Raw genomic sequence first — 17110 nt, 5'->3', positions numbered from 1 at the left:
AAGCAACACCTACTTGATTCTGTATTGCAATTCACTGGTAGGACACCTTGTGAAAGCTAGTTGACACATTGACAAGTTACTTTATTGGCAGTATCTTACTACTTAGCATATAATATTACTTATCATGGTTTTTCTTTCTTCTCTCATCTATTATATCTGATGAGTAAATGCTTATCAATTAAAAAGGGGGTGGAGTTAGGGCGGGACAGGGGTTAGAAATTATGTTATCATTGAGAGCTTCTTTGGTGTCAGGCTTCACAGGGCAGCAGCCTTCTCTTAGAATGTTCAAGTTTTATTTGTCTCCTGAAGCTTGCTGGATTCTCCACTACGGATGATCTTGTATTCTCAGGAAGGCAGCAGGCTGGCATTTTGAAGGGACAAGCATGGAAGAAAATAAGGGCCATGGTCTTGCAGAGGGCAGGATTTTATTTATCTGGACGATTTTGTTTGTGGCATTGGTTTTGTTGCCTTCAGTGTTTCGAGTGTCATTGGGGATTTCACATTTCTATGTGAAAATTCTAATAGCAATGTTAGAGGTAAGTTGAGAATCGGGTTTAAAAGGTGTATGTTTGGCTCAGGACATGTTTAATAAAAAATAAAAACCTGTACATTTCATATGGATGCCATAAAAGTCAGCAGAAAGAATTCCATTAACTTGGATGTTTTGTTTGCAGCTTTAACTTACACTTGATGGTTCTTTTGAATGGTGTCTTTAATCTAATTATGTGCTGGATTATAATATGTACTGGTTTCTTTGGTTAAATAGAGATTCCATATTATACTGCTTCTAGTTCAAGCTGGTTAGAATACTTTATGACAACTCAAATAGAAATAAAAATGTGTATTAGTTTACGAGAACTGGTAATAAGAACATGTATTTTAGATGTAAATAAGTTTCAGTGGTTTTATTTGGATTATTTTAATGACATGGTATTAATGAATACTGTTGTAGGTAAGAATACTGACTCCGTGTGTTTGCTTCTTCCAGTTAAAATCTGAGGGATCCAGCAGTCACAAGTTCTGCTGCGTGATACTTGAGGAATCGATGCAACCTTCTAAAACTAATTTTTCTAGAGATGAACAGGTCATGGCTAAGATCCTGATTCTGCTGGTATCAGTAGAAGTGTTTTGGAGCTTTTAATAAGCCAGAACTACATTTAATTTTTCAAGTCTGACTTTTCATATCCAGTGGCCAAAAGTAGGTGCTATGAATTCATTATATTGAACAGTGAAGTATTCCCATTTTCCGGTAGATTAACTTTGTCTTTCTGGCATAAACCTGCTTTTTGTGAATATACTTTCCATTTGTGGCAGAAAACTTATTACTAGTATTGTCACTATTATTAAGCTGTCAGAGCCATCTATCTGTGCAGTAGAGCATGACTGTAACAATGTGATATATTTAATATGACTATCTGACCTTGCCAATTCTGTCTTATTTCTGTCTTATAAGTCTTCTCTCTCTCTCTCTCTCAATACTGATTAAGAGTTCTTGGGAAGGGACTGTCTTCAGCTGTATGAACACCATTTAGCACAGTGTGCCTAGTGACTGCTAACTTGGGGGGTTACTTGTTTTTTCAGATACTGATGTGAATGGGAAATGACTGCCTCCAGTTCCTGTATGTAATATTGGCTTTTATATGTAATACTTTTTTTCTTTTTTAGATCAGCCAGTGCTATGCTAATTACATTCTTATTGGTGCCCTGATTAAAAGGCTTGTGGCATTTAGAACTGATTTCATCAGGCATTCTCATATCAAACACAAACCTGAGGGGTCGCTGGGCAGCTTTGCTGCTGCAGTTGGCAAGCATGAAAATAATTCCTGCATTTTTGTTCCTCGTGTGCATTTTCCAGCTTTGAAGGACTTGTGACCCACTCAGTGGGGACTTTATATAGGCAGGTATTTCTCTTTGGAAAAACATGTTAAATGTTTTTCTTCCCACAGTTTTTGTAACAAGGTATGAGCATGAGAATTTTGTGTTCACACTGTGGAGGATTAATTTATCAAAAAAAGAGGTAATTAATTGTTACGTAGTCTCGCTAATGAGGTAATGCACAAAGACCATCCTTGGTTCCTGTTGTTAGCCTAAACGGTGAAATAAAATGCCTTACCGGATAGCTAGCTCAAAATGCTATAGGCAGATGCTTGGTCATGTATTAGCACAGTACTTACTATATTGCAGGAATATCAGTGCTCTAGGAAGTACCAAACAACTGTTTGAGGTTCCACCAATAATCCAGCCTTGAGCACTATCTTGGGATTCTCCATCTCATTGCAGTTATTTTAGTCTGTTATGTAGACTAAAAAAAATAGTACAAAAGTTCTCACCTGAGAACGCTTTATATTTACTTCTTAGAGTGGTAAATGACTATGCAAAATGGGAGGCAGATGGAAAACGTCTTATTTTCCTCATGTTTTTCAATTTGAAAAAAATGAGAGTAGAGGCTGAAATCAAGGATTTTTAAAATAAAAAGATACTTTTTTCAAAGTTGTGTTTTCAAGCATATCTATAAGCCCTTTCTGAATTTGCTAGAAGCTCTAGGTGTTTTAGGATGAAGTCCAAGTTTGCACATGTATTACTAAGCAATGAGTAATGGTGGCATATGATAAGTAATTTTGATTTCCTGTCTGTACTGAAGTGTTTTAGCAGTGTGAACAGTGGCCAGAACAAACATTGGGTAATCTATGTATAGTGATTTTGTAGAGAGAGGACAAGGAGTAATGGGTTTAAACCTAAAAAGGTGAAGTTCAGGTTAGATATAGGGAAGAAGTTCTTTACAGTGAGGGTGGTGGAGCACTGGAACAGGCTGCCCAAAGAAGTGGTGAGTGCCCCATCCCTGGCAGTGTTCAAGGCCAGGTTGGACAGAGCCTTGGGTGACATGGTCTAGAGTGAGGTGTCCCTGCCCATGGCAGGGCGGTTGGAACTAGGTGATCTTAAGGTCCTTTCCAACCCAAACCATTCTATGATTCTATGTATGGAATGTTTCATATATTTCTATGTATTAAATCTATGTACCTGTTGCTGCTTCTCCATCAGGGAATCTAGATACTTTTGGTTTTGGTTTTTGTTTTGAGGTTGGTGGTTTTTTTGTTTTAGAAACAAATCAAGCTTTTTTACAAAAGCAAGATCTAAGTTTTGAAAAATTAGAGGTTGGTTTTTGTTTGTGAGGTTTTAGGCTTTGTGAGGTTTTTGTGTTTGAGGGGTTTTCATGTTGTGGCTTTTTGGGGGTTATTTTTCAGGTCGTATGGATAGTATGATAGTAGAAGATCTCCAAGACAGTAATTTCTCAATTTCATAATTGCTAGCTCATAATTACTATTATTACCCTTCCTTTATCCATAAAATATTTCTGGAAATGATAACGAAGAATTTGGTTTGGTTTACAATAGGATTATTCTTTCCTATATGCTTGTAAGCTTTTATTGTGAAATAATGTGTTTTCTCTAAGCTTTGTATTTGCCTCTCTGTAGTGGGGTTTGGTGGAAATGACAGTACTAGCAAAACTGTGCTAGGAACATGATTCCAGCCCCTTAGCATTGCAGCTGCAAAAGAAAATATATTTGCTAGGATGAAATCTACACCATGATCTTGCAGTCCTGTGGAGAGTCAAGTACATGTGGTAAACATCTGTAGCTCCATATGCCAAGAATCTTCTGGAATTTCATGAGATCTGAGCTTCTGTAGGCAGTTGGAATATTGTTTCTTGAGAAATACTCATGTGTAGGAAAGACATCAGCCAGCTAATAACTGGATTTTCTTTGAACCTATGGCTCACTTGTATACTGAGGTGGCTAACGTGCTGTAAACTCCCACTGGAGCATGGGCAGATGTTGCAGACACTTAAGCTAGTGATAGAAACTCACTGCTGTGCTTTCAAATACATGGTTATCCTGGGCTGGCCACTACATCACAACCCAAAGAAATGATACTTGTGCTTTTATCTCAAACAAACGTTTGGGAACCTTCTCAACCTATTTCATCTCCCTCACTAGAGCAGCCAGGAGATTTGTCGGTGCTTTTCGCTCTCTGACTGTGGACAGACACTGCTTGCGCATCCTCTCAGACATGCAATGTAATACACAAATAATTTGATTTTTGCCTTCTGATCTGGAACCTGAGAGGGGAAATGACACCAGGCAGAAAGGACCGTTGGATGAAAAGCTTGTAAGTGCTTGATCTTAGGTGGTGATTTTTAGCTTGCACTAAAAACCTACTGACCTTCTCTTTGTATAGGAAGACTTTACATGGAGTAATTGCCCCAAGGCCTTTGTCACACATGAGAACAAAGCCAAGAAAAGGATTGAAAAATGCCAGTGTAATGAGTGATTAGAAAAAACTTTTGTGATAACAGGGAGAAGAGGCAGTAAAATATGGAAACGTAGAAGAGAGGCAAAAAAGATTACACAGCATGGAAAAATAGAATACCAAACAACAGACTGAACTGTACTTAAAAGGAAAATGGGAGTAAAAAATGCAACAAATGATATTTTAAAAAATGTATATTCCATATTGTATAGTTTTTCATGTCATGTCTTACGAAGAAAATAATTAAAATAATGAAATACTGGGCACCCTTATTTTGTTCAGAACTTAATTACAGGAAGCCTCAAACAAACAGACTGTTGGAATTAAGCTTCCAAGTCTTCACTGCTTCAGCTGGGATTGCTTACTGGATATTTGGACTTCTTGTGCCCTTATCACTTCAGAAATGGGAGGGAGGAAAGCACAGCACCTGAGTTCTCATTCGGTCAGCAAACTTAGGAATTAAGTTGCTCCATTTAATGCTTAAATTCTGTGTTAGTTGCAACATCTATGTTTTTGTAAGGTATTTAAAACATCCTTTCATTACTGTTTTGCAACAAAGACCAGCATGACAGCTCTGTCTCAATACTGTGCAAAAACAAAGGTGATCGCAAAGCCTTATTTCATTTTTAAAAACAAGTTAAACATACAGATGCCACTAAATGCGGGACAGCATAGAAGCTGCTCTGCTGGGTCAGTGCACAGTTTGACCCAGACAGACAGCCTGGCTTTGACAGGCGTCAACTCAATTGCTTGATGAAAAGTCTAAGAGCTGGGTGATTGTATGGTCCTATTGCCCAGAATACCCTCCCAGCTGCTTTTTACTTCAGCCCCCAGTGCCAGTTCATGCATTAGGAGAGTTTTGTGTCCCATGATGATTTTTATCTATGTTTTTATGTAACTGCTCCCATTTCAGGTGATCTCTGGCAATATGTCCTGGACAATGAACTCCGTAACTTAACTGTGTTTTGTGGAAAGAGTACCTTTTTCTTGCTCATATATTCTACCCAACACTTTCATGTGATGCTCCCCAGTTCTTGTACTAGAAGAGAAAATGTTAACTGTTCCTTATGCACCTGCTTTGTGACAGTCCAGACTTTGTAGACTTTTGTCATACACTGTATCAGCCAGCTCTCTTCCAAGCAAATAAGCTCTGTGTAAGCATTCACATGTTGAAAGCTCTTTCTCATCTGCCTTGTCCTCTGCTTGACTGACTATTTAATTATACACTGCCACTTTTGTCCCACCGTTTCTCTGTGCTACAAAGCAGGACTTTTTACTTGTAAACTTTACAAATTTTTGTTGGTTTTGACTTGTCTTGCTCATTTGAATTAGTTAGCATGTATTTGGTGAGTCAGCTTGGTCAGTGATTATCACTCTTTTCTACCTGGGATTCAAAAGCCAGCCTCCTTGTTGTATTCCAAATCCTTTGGGACAGTATGAGCAAACTCATATCTGGCAGTGCTTGCCAACTGGCAGGTGTATAATCATGTAGGAGGACCATGATGAGCAAGATTAGACTGGTAGACAAGAGAATGCAAAGCAGACAGTAAAGCAAAGGGCTTTATTTGTCAAGCTAGATGATTTTTACTTTATTCCTCCCTCATGCCATACAACTATCCTAGAGGATACTGGGAAAGGGTTGAGGAACAACAGTGCATAATAAGGAGGTTAGGTTTGCCTCATGTCTGCCTTTACTCTCTTTTGCAACATTCTTGTTCCTGTGCCATATATTCTTTCTTAACTCAGCATGTGGGCTGCTGTTTTCATGACATCCTCTGACTCCCCAGTTCTGAATGATTCTCCATGTGTTGCAAAAGAGAGATGGTGTACAAGTTTACCTTTCCTAGGGAACAGTTGGAAACTACAGACAAGGTGAAGATCTGTTTGTTTGGTGGTGGGTTTTTATGTTTGTTGGTTTTAATATGGTGCTGTAATAGACAGTTTGCATGGAGCTTAAAATACCACATCACTGCATATTTTGCTTACTCTTTTTTTAATTTTCTTTAAAATGGCAGGTGAAAAAAAAGTCAGCTGAGGATAACTATAATATCCTATTTATGCCATGATGAAGTGTCCCTTTTTGTTACTGGCCTAAACTTCAATAGCTACAGAGCAGATGGTAGAGAGCACGTGAAACTTAAGGATGGCAAAAAGCTAGTTGATGTTAGCATATGCATCATGTTGTAATGTGGCAACGACTATTTGAGGTCAAGCTTCATGGTGACTTAAGTGGTTGCACATGTCAGTAAGAGGGAATGGACTGTTTAGCAAGAGTTTATCCTGAAACAAACAAATGTACCCTTATCTGTTGTAGGTAGGAAGCCTTAATAGCAGGAATACAGGAATATCTAGTACTCATGAGAGCTACTAGTTAAGTCTATATAAGTATGATGAAAATATTCAAAGCTATGAAAACTTCAAAAATTAGGCATATTGGTATATTTGATTTTGCTAATGGAGGAGTTTTATGCTACTCTCCACAAGGAGGAGAAACTTGTTTTAACTCAAACAGGTAAAAACAGAGAAGGGTGAAAGCTCATTACTAAAACAACTACATCGAAGTGCTATGGATACGAAATGCTTTCCTGTGTTTTCTGTTAACAGAAACTGCATGAATGCTCTAAAACTGAGGTAATCTTCCTTTATTATTTAAAATTAATTTTTGAATCTTTTTTTCCCAGCATGTCTCTAATGTCATTTCTCAGTTCATTCTATTGCCTGAAGCTAACTGGGGAAGAGAGAGTTTTGGACCCATGGACCTCAGAGTCTCTTAGGTAGCTCAGTAATTTGTGGGGCTGCAGGAAAAAACCTACCTGCTTGGGCCAAACCGTTTTTCCTGAAAATGGCAAAAGGTAATATATGTAACAAATGAAAAGGAGGTGTGCAGGACAGCCTGCCCTGAAAATCTAAGACCTGGCTTCAATAAAAGAGGCTCAGACAGTTCACTTAAGGTAATTATAGCATGTCTGGAAATGATGAAATGAAAACCATCTACTTTTCTTGTTTTGGGAACAGTGGGCCACCCTGCAGATTGAGGAGGGAGTGAAAAAGCAGAAGGCCATGGCACCTGAAAATTTAATCTCCACTGGTAAGACTTCTGAATGAAGGTGACACAGCACTATTCATCTTGTTATAGAAAGATGTTACTTATAAGCATTTGGGAAGCTATCCTTGTTCTCATGAGTATTTTGTACTTGACTCCATCAGCTCTCTCTCTCTCCAAGATTAGGAAGAATGAGTATTCTTTGCCTTTGACATTGCTCTGTATGGATTCTCTCTTGCTTCTTGTAACTTCTAGCATGCAAAAAGGCAGGGTCTCTCAAATAAAGGAACTAATCATCTGACAGACCATAATTACAATTTGTGCCCTTATGTAGGCATGGGGATAAAGTCTGAGAGAGTAGTAACTTTTTTCTTCCCAACTACTTTTCCTTTCTTCTTTGAATAAAGGGGACTGGGTTAAGTTCTTATAGTAATCCTTTTACTTGCAGTGCCATGTTTAGTCACGTAGACTGCTTGGTTTGTCAGCTAGTGTATTTTAGGTCTGATGATTTCCTAGGCATTGAAGGTTTGACTGAAGTGCAGCTGGAATGAAGGTTTTGTGATTGTGTGGGGGCTAGTATGTTGATTAAGATAAATCAAATGTACACAATGCTTCTGTGCTACATTATGTATAACTTAGGGGGAAAATCTAGACACTTGGAAGTTTCTTCATAGTGAAATGACTCTAAGGGAAAAAAGATGAGGGAAGAGAGAAGGCTCTGAGGAAAATATGAGGAAGGTGTTCATAACTGTAAAACTAATCAACAGCAGCAATAACAACAACTATACAAACACTGCCTGAAGTTGAGTCAAGACACTAGGAGGGGTCTGCAATCTTGGCAGTGCACTGTTGACATTTCTAGGTGTGTACACATATGTTGTAGGCATTGTGCCCAAGGTTTTATTTGCTCCTTGCTCTGAATGCTTTTCACCTTTCTCCAAGAATTCAGTGGTACTATATGGCCTAGGATTAGAGAAGTAACTTCTGGAATTAAATGCCAGGACATAAATGAGGCGTAACAATGCAATTACAGTGCTTGGAGTAGAAGGAGAGCTATTTCTAAAAAGCACACGCATTTTACTCTTTTTGGAATCCATACTGTGTGCAAGGAAGACTCACTTCCTCATGCAGGGATCATCCAGAGAGAAGAAATCTCCATGGAAGAGGAGCTTGCTGGCCAGCGCAGAGGATGCTTCAACCTTGCTGATGTTATGTACTTCTTCAAGAAGGGGTGTGAGGCAGTTGCAGAAGATGAAGTCACCCAGCGGTTCTCCTCTGAGGAGCTGGTGTCCTGGAATCTCCTCAGCAGAACCAATGCTAACTTGCACCATGTCAGCTGGCAACTGACTGTTGTGTGGGTCATTGGCATCCTAATTCGGTACTGTCTCCTGATGCCTTTTCGGTGAGCCAGATGTAATTCGCTGTGATCTGTTTTTCATGTTGCTTTTTACAAAAGATGTGAAATAATATGCTATGGACTAGTGCAGAAAGGAGAACCTGGCATGACTTTGTTTTCTCAGATGCCATCGAAACTCAAATATCCCTAAAATAAAAAAAGGTGCTGAAGTTGTACATTTCTCATGTTCAGTATGTGAGTAATTAATTTGGTTTTAAAATCCAGATATGTATAGAAATGATCTGGAGATCTTTTTGTTATGTAAAGGAACAACTATTTCAGCTGAAAGGATCAGTCTCTATCTGTATGCTGAACACTTCAGATATGAAGCAAAGGCAATGTTCAGGGAGCACAGGGCTGGATGGAGAGACATCCATACGGAATGTATTAGATTTTCAAACTTTTAAAATTTCCTATTAAGCAAAACCCAGCCTTTATCATATTGACCAAACGGTTACAAGAATAACAGTTACAAAAATTCATGCGTTCTTGTAAAGAGCAAGTGATTTTAAACTTTCAGATTCCTTTGGGAGGACAGAAGGTTTAAATCATACCAATCAATCACATAGCAGAGCACGTATCCTGCTTAAGTTTACATATGCAGCTTAAGACAATGTTTATGTAGGCATGGTTTCAATATTGGGTTTGCTCTGTCATTAGGATGTCATAAGGATGTTGGGGAGGGACTCTTCAGTAGGGACTGTAGTGGTAGGACAAGGGGTAATGGGTTTAAACCTAAAAAGGTGAAGTTCAGGTTAGATATAAGGAAGAAGTTCCTTACTGTGAGGGTGGTGGAGCACTGGAACAGGCTGCCCAAAGAAGTGGTGAGTGCCCCATCCCTGGCAGTGTTCAAGGCCAGGTTGGACAGAGCCTTGGGTGACATGGTCTAGAGTGAGGTGTCCCTGCCCATGGCAGGGCGGTTGGAACTAGGTGATCTTAAGGTCCTTTCCAACCCAAACCATTCTATGATTCTACGATTAGTAACAACTGCCATTTAATTTTCATGATTATATAGTATCTTACTGCTTGGAGTGGAAGTATGTTCTGAAATTTCTGGATAGGTTTAAAACATTGAAATGCAGCATCCCTTTTGGCACTGAGAAGTCTCACCTGCTTTAAAGAACATCAGCCACTACTCACTGTCCTCTTTGAACACAATGGCTTCTTTACCCTGTGAGAGCTTCAGATCAGGGTGTGGTGCTTTTTGGAAGATAGGCTCCAGGCAGCACAAGGTTTTGTACTCAGTGTGGGATTAATTGAGGGAAAACACTCGTACTATCCTGTTGGCCTTAGCTGGTTTTCATTGCTATTTAGATGCTATTAATGGCAGAGAGAAGCATTGTGAAATGGATCAAAGGGTTAAAGAAACTATTTTCTTTCTTGCTCTTCCAGTTTTGCTTCTTGGCATTTAATTAAGATTATTTTCCTTTGTAGCATCTGCTTGGCTGTTTTCACCATCCTCTTGCTGCTATCGGCCACTACGGTAGTAGGACAGTTTCCTAATGGGAGGTAGGTGTTTTCTGAGGGCTCTTTCCATTCCTTTTTTATTTCTTTAAAGATCTTAATTACTGTGTTGGAATATAAATCTGCTTGAGTCCAGAGGATTAATGTGGACTATCATGGGGTGACTTTTTCTCTACTGTAAACTCATAGAGCACTACAAGAGAGAGTATGGCAATGGCATCTGAAAGTGGACATGCAATGGAAGCCATATAGATACTGCTGGAAGCATGTCTTAGAGTGGAAAATAGAGTATGCTCTACTTAGTCATAATAGGACAAGTAAATCATCTGTCCTGAGCAATTCTATATTAGTACTGTGAGATTGTCATGTCCTGTCAGTGCAAAAAAATGCAAATGAGATTCACCAGCTAAATATTTTTCTTAATATTAATTAATTAATGTTAATGAATGAGTCAATAGTGGTTATTTCCAGACAAAATCTGTAAAACAAACTCCTGACTATTATCTTCTCTGCTTTGAATCTTTTGGGCTTAGACAGTAGAACACTGGAACAAGAATATCTTTGATACCTGCTAAGCTTCTTCTGCATGGCATTGTTAATGCAATGAATCTCAGTATGGTCTATGTAATCACAGCTATTGGGAATAATTTGCAGAGTTTACATTATGTTGTTCTGTGAATGACTACATAGATGTGGAAATGTATATTCATTTCATTTCTTTCAGAGTTAAACGCTGGCTGGCCAACCAGGTTCAGATGATATGTGCCACATTAGGTATCCGATGTCTGGGTGGCCTTGTTCATTTCCACAACAGGTGAGTGGTGCCACCCTCCTCTCGTTGGGTTGGTATTGATTTCTTACAGTACTCAATGTCTCAAGTTGCAGAGCGGGATTCTTATTCCATTACTGCACAGATACTCTGATGGTACAACTTGATCCAAGAAGCTATTTGGATCATCAAGACTCTGTGAAGATGTTTGCATGCACTACTGTATTTTCAGTTGTGTATTGGCAGAGTATGTGAAGGTGAAGTAGTACTGTGTTCTCAATTAAATATACAGTGCTTGCCATCTATGCATTATAATCATGTACAAGGACATCACCACAAATACTCAGCTGTCCTATCAGCCAATTTTTTTGGTAACTAATTCTTCATGCTCCTCCTAAAGCAAGTTAAGGATGGTATTTCAGTAAGTTTTTGTAATATCTTGCTTGCTTAGTGATGGAGCTTTATGTAATGGAGGCTTCTGAAATATTTTTGTGCTTGAGAAAACAAGCAAAAACATGGTCTTTGCTTTTAGAGTTTTAGTGTCTAAATATTCTTTGATATATGCCTCTGAATGTTAATTTATGCAGCTAAAATGCCTGTTCGAATGAAGTCTCACATTCCCAGCTAAAAGGAAATTGGTTTTGGTGAAAAAAACTACTGAAATTTGAAGGGACTCTTGAAAGTGAGGAAAGATGGTTTATCTGCTGTAATGAACTGCCAGAAGTATTAACATATATTGTACTTTAATAGTTAGTATTTTAAAATGTTTTGTGTCGTTCCACTTCCTATGGATCTGCAGATAAGCTGTATGCATGAAATGCTTTTATCAGTGAGAGTCTCAGTTGTGGATGTATGCTCACTGGATGGGTCACCTGACGGGTGTAGCCTGTAGTCTGCAGAATAAACATTAAGTAATTACTTTTATGGTTGTCATTGCAGAGAAAACCAACCGCGGGAAGGTGGCATCTGTGTAGCCAACCACACATCTCCATTAGATGTTCTAATCCTGGCCAGTGATGGATGCTATTCCTTGGTATGAACAGGAGAGTTGGTAAATATTGGTACTGTTGGTATGCGCATAGATGTAGTGTTGGGTAAGAGGATAAACCTACTCGTGGAAAGAGTAGGAATTGATGGCATTCAAACTCGCATTCTGGGCTGCAAAATAATACCACACACAGGCAAGTATGTGAACACTTTTAACCAATAAGGTTGGTATCATTTGTGAATGAGCTTAGAAACTGATGCACTTGTGTTCAGAATTTTATCATTTGTGTGTAGTAGTTATGCATAGTAACCAGATCCTTTTGGGCTTGCAGGTTGGCCAGGCACATGGAGGGCTTATGGGACTTATTCAAAAATCTTGCATGCAAACCACTCAGCACGTTTTGTTTGAACGCTCAGAAATGAAAGACCGTCATCTGGTGAGGAAAAAGTAAGGTAGTGAGGTGTTTGCTCAATTGTCCTGTTGGGTCTATTAATGGTGAGGTCCAAGCCTGAGTTGAGGCTGTTCTCACCCTCCATCTCCTTTTGGTGGGCAGCTGTAGGTTGTCATCAGTGTAAGGTTTGGAACTGCTCCATCAATGAAGGTGCATGGTGTAGCAATCTGTTGAACTTCTGATTGTTTGCCCTGTAACCTCTGGGAACTTCCACATTGCCATAGTTGCCCTGTCTGCCACAGGCAGGATTGAGGGATGTCAGGACAGAAACGGAAGTTCTGTCAGTACATCTGCTTCCCAGGTCATGCTACATTTTTCATCAGCTATGAACATTGAAGATTGTTATATATGATGTGAATAAAGGGTAAAAGGAGGCTGATTGTAGCAAAAAATCCCCAAACCAAACAAAACAAAGAGACCAGGGCTACCACCTAGCTGCTAGAAGCTGGCAGGCTATCCTGGAGAAGTGTTGTAATATGTTTGTTTAATGCCTACACTGCCCTCCAGGCCTGCAATATTGATTCTTGGCAGAGACAGCATGCTGGACTTTAAGGACATGAACAGGATTGATGCCATGGCAGTGCTTACATTCTCAGGTGCTTACAGAGACTATTCTTAGTCATCCTAAATCTTCATGAAGTAGAGTGCAATGCAGCTAATGTTAAGTAAATGTCTGTGATAGTTTGTCCTTAGAAAAATGGAGAAGGACCCCCCATTCTTTTTTAATTTTTGATATCTGATGTTTTGGTTTTGTTCTTTAATGCAGACTGGAGAGTAACTGCATGCTCTTGAGTCATAGGAGGAAAGACAGGTGTCCTGGAAAATGACAGATTTTGTATGTCAGTAATCTGCTCAGTGGTAATACACTTGCTTTTAAGTGATGCAGCAAATACAGAAAAATAGTGGCCTATTTCTACTATGTGTAGAGAATCATTAGATACGTGTAAAACTGATGTTATGAACCTAGAAGGCATGAAAACTTGAAATATGGCATATATGTCAGTCCAAAGAAAAGTTTGACTGTGTTCGTAGCTGAAACTTGTCAAAGATAAGGAAATGGTTTTTAGATCAAATGGCTTCAAATTCCACTGTTCTCTGGCTTCATGATAACTGGGTTAAAATGGTTAAATAAAATGCATACAGTTTTGTAAAAAACCCTATTTTTGCAATTAGTAAAAGAGAACCTTGAAATAAAGTCCTGAAACTACCATATTTCCTGGCTGAGGCTACCAAGTGGCAAAGGGGAATTGGGCAAGAGCTTTTCTTGTCCTAAGTAAAGAGGTGTTTAGGTTCTTGGCCAAATACAAATATGAAGCATACACTGAAATTTTATTTTCTCTCCACAGAATTAGAGAACACATTGCAGATAAGGCCAAATTACCCATTTTAATTTTCCCAGAAGGTAGGAAACAACTACATTGATTTTATTGCTCTTCTCACTTTTTGCCACTGAGTGCAGTTTATTATACCCAGTCTTCACAAGTGAGGTGTTTGGTTTTAGTCTGTAGAATTAATTAGCTCTTGTGAGATACTAGAAGTCAGATCCTCGTATTTTACAACAGCTTTATGACAGTCTATTTGCTTTCATGTATGGCATAATGGAATAGAGAACAGGCTCTGGAATTATGTTTCAGAACTAAAGCTTATTTCTCCTCTAGCAACTTAAGTCTCTGTAAGGACAGTTTTAAGGATTCATTTGCTGATACTATTCTTTAGGATTCATTTGCTGATACTATGAGTGGATTAAACTCTTAATCTGTTTTAATTCTGGCCAGGTACCTGCATAAACAACACATCCGTAATGATGTTTAAGAAGGGAAGCTTTGAGGTAGGAGGGACCATCCATCCAGTAGCAATCAAGGTAACGTATCTGCAGTTTTCCAAACATGGCAGGATTATTTGCAGAAGCTTCTCATGTGAGAGAAGCTGTTCATGTGTAAACCTTAAAAAGGGGTTGTTCTGTGTGAATAATGTACTGAATAAGCACTGACAAAACAGAATCTTTTCATTTGAGCAATATCTTTTAGTTTAGTGCAGTATGGAAAATGTTTCGCTGAATATCTTTACAGCTGGTTAGGAGCAACCTGAAAAGCACAGTTGCAATTGCTGTACTGAGTGTTCAGCTCTGCCTGTTCTTTCTGTCCTAGGGCTCCTTGCTCTTGTGTGCTCTGGGGATAAAGGCACTTTTCTTGGCATTTCCAAGGCTTTCTGAGTAACCCTAGCTCTAGATACGTTAGTTGATTTTTCTGGAACTATAATGTTGCCTAATCTTATGGAAATTGTTAAAACTGGTGTAAGCGTTATCAAGGAAGCCTTTGTAGTCAGCATATCTGTAGATAACAAGTCCTTATGGTTTTTATAGATCTCTCTCGTTATAGTTGAGATGTATTTCAATGTGTCTGTTACAGTTTGGGGTCTGTACTGCTTGTAGAGGTCAACTTAAAAACTTGTAATGAGTATTGAAATATGGAGCTTTACTCTGAATTTACTGCTGGAGGTGTGGTTTTGCCCCTGATTTAAAAAGTTGAACTGTGACTTTGTGGCCAAAAAAGAGCACCTTACATGATAGAAACTAAGGTAGCAGATCATGCCCTTTTGCTTATTCTTGTTTTCCAGTATGACCCCCGCTTTGGAGATGCATTCTGGAACAGTACAAAGCATTCCATTATGACCTATATTTTTAATATGTTCACCAGCTGGGCTATTGTCTGTAATGTGTGGTACCTTCCACCAATGGTCAAAGAGGTACTTACGCTTTTGTATGCTTTGTAAATGCTTGTAAAATGTTGTCTGGGAGGAAGTCTGCATCACTACGCATGGTGTTGGCAGTATGTTTGCAAGTCTTTATGGAGAACTTAATGGATAAAGGCCAGAAAGCAACACTGTACTCTGAAAATTAAATGAGCACAGATGTATGTGGGTTCGTTATCTTCAAGTAAAAACTGCTTTTGCAGGTATTCAGACATTTCTGCATCATGCACCCTATTGCTCCCAAACAGCTTCTTTACTTGGGTGCAGCTGCCTTGCTTTCCACTGCTCCCAGAGACTAGAAGAGATGTTAAAATGTGCTTTTATGCTGCAGGAGTCCTGCCCCTCAGCCTGACACAGGCCTCCCTTTTTTACTCCACAAGTAATACATGGATTCAGACCTCCTCCTCACTCCATACAGGGGTGCTTTTGCCTTGTGTTCCCACACTACCTCCATCTGCACAGCTTCCTTTCACTTCCTTGTTTCTCAGCCCTGCCGAATATCCAGCTAATACTTTGCCAGCAGCTTTACCCCACAGCTGAAGTACTGGGAGCAGATGCATCTACTGTTCTGGCCAGACCTATGACCTCATGCTGTGTGTTGTTTGAGATTGCCCCAGAAAACACAGAGCCTTCCACTTAGTTCTTTTTGGCATCAAATGGTAGCAAACCAGGACCAGCTGGAACTGCCCTGCAGGTCACATTTGGCTTGAGGGCCTGGCATGAACCCAAGTGCCTGCTGTCTGACAAGAAGTATCTCTTTAAGTAAGACACACAGAAAATGTTTCTGTTGCAAAGCAAATAATTCATTCTTGTTCAGGAAGAAGAAGACGCTGTTCACTTTGCCAACAGAGTCAAGGCTGTCATTGCTGCCCGGGCAGGAATGTCTGTTCTTCCTTGGTAAGAAGCAACACCTTTGAGGTTGAGTTTAAAGCATTTTTAGGTGTTCTGAAATGTTAGCTTGGAATCCTTTAAAAATTCTTCCAAATTTGCTTTGCTTGCCATGTAGTCCATCACCTTTACTAACTCTAAGTCAGAAAATACTACTTTATTCCTTGAACAATTCCACTAGGATAAATAGAATAATGAAGTATAAAAAGAGAAATGGATCTGACAGGTGAATGTAGCCAGCAGGTAATATTTGGTGAAAATAAATGATATGCCTGTTAAATATGAGGTTAAAGGCAAGGCATGGCTTGTGTTGTGTACATCTTTACAGTACAAATCATTAAGCATTGTATTGTGGAAGCCAACATTTGGGGTGAAAACTGCTTTGAGTACGTAGTCTAAATATTGTAATGTTTTTCTGCCTTTTCCACCCTGAAGTGAGCTCAAGGCTGTTTCTTTTCTGTATCTTTCAGGGATGGGGGACTGAAAAGGAAAAAGGTCAAAGAGTCTTTCAAGGAAGAGCAACAGAAAAAATATTGCCAGTTAGTAATAGAAAATGGATCTGTGGGAAATAGAAATGTTTGTTAAATGGTATTTATTTTAACTAATTTTTTAAATTACTTAATCCCTACCAGAAAATGGGCTTTTTTTACATTAAACCTGACATGTTCTCTTTCTGTCCCTGTAAGATATTTTGCATATGACACAGCAGGGAAACCATTAAGAGCTAATATTTTGTATTAAACAAAGATATCATTTATGTAAGTAGGAAGATTTACAATACACTAGTAAAATTCTCATTGATGTTGAATGAGAAGAATCTGCAATAAATTATTAGGTTCATTAAACCATCTTTTTTAAATCTTTGCATTACACTGAAGGCTTAAATAGTAAACTTGAAATAACACACCTCTGTACTTGGATTGGCAGTTTTCCTGAGAGCCACAGTCAGTGTGGTGCTGTAGAGGCAGCTCTCTTGATGTTAGAAGATATTAAGATAATAAGCAGTTCACCAAAATACGTTTTTCAAATTGCAAGTTGAAAAGAAGTGTTGG

The 17110-nt window shown here is 38.9% G+C and overlaps 1 protein-coding gene across 1 annotated transcript; it reads left to right on the top strand.

The window, feature by feature from the left end:
* Positions 1 to 383: 383 nt before the first annotated feature.
* Positions 384 to 16808, top strand: LOC104408979 (glycerol-3-phosphate acyltransferase 3-like). The gene is made up of 12 exons (XM_010018733.1): positions 384 to 536; positions 7324 to 7396; positions 8483 to 8753; positions 10182 to 10256; positions 10936 to 11025; positions 11920 to 12013; positions 12300 to 12415; positions 13766 to 13821; positions 14195 to 14280; positions 15036 to 15164; positions 15988 to 16067; positions 16529 to 16808. Exons 1-12 carry the CDS (start codon positions 384 to 386, stop codon positions 16641 to 16643), a joined length of 1338 nt encoding a protein of 445 aa, XP_010017035.1. The 3' UTR covers positions 16644 to 16808.
* Positions 16809 to 17110: the final 302 nt, after the last annotated feature.

The sequence above is a fragment of the Nestor notabilis genome, unplaced genomic scaffold (genome assembly GCF_000696875.1).
Source record: "Nestor notabilis isolate BGI_N333 unplaced genomic scaffold, ASM69687v1 scaffold23537, whole genome shotgun sequence".
Lineage (NCBI taxonomy): Eukaryota > Metazoa > Chordata > Aves > Psittaciformes > Psittacidae > Nestor > Nestor notabilis.
This window is presented reverse-complemented; position numbering and strand designations above follow the sequence as displayed.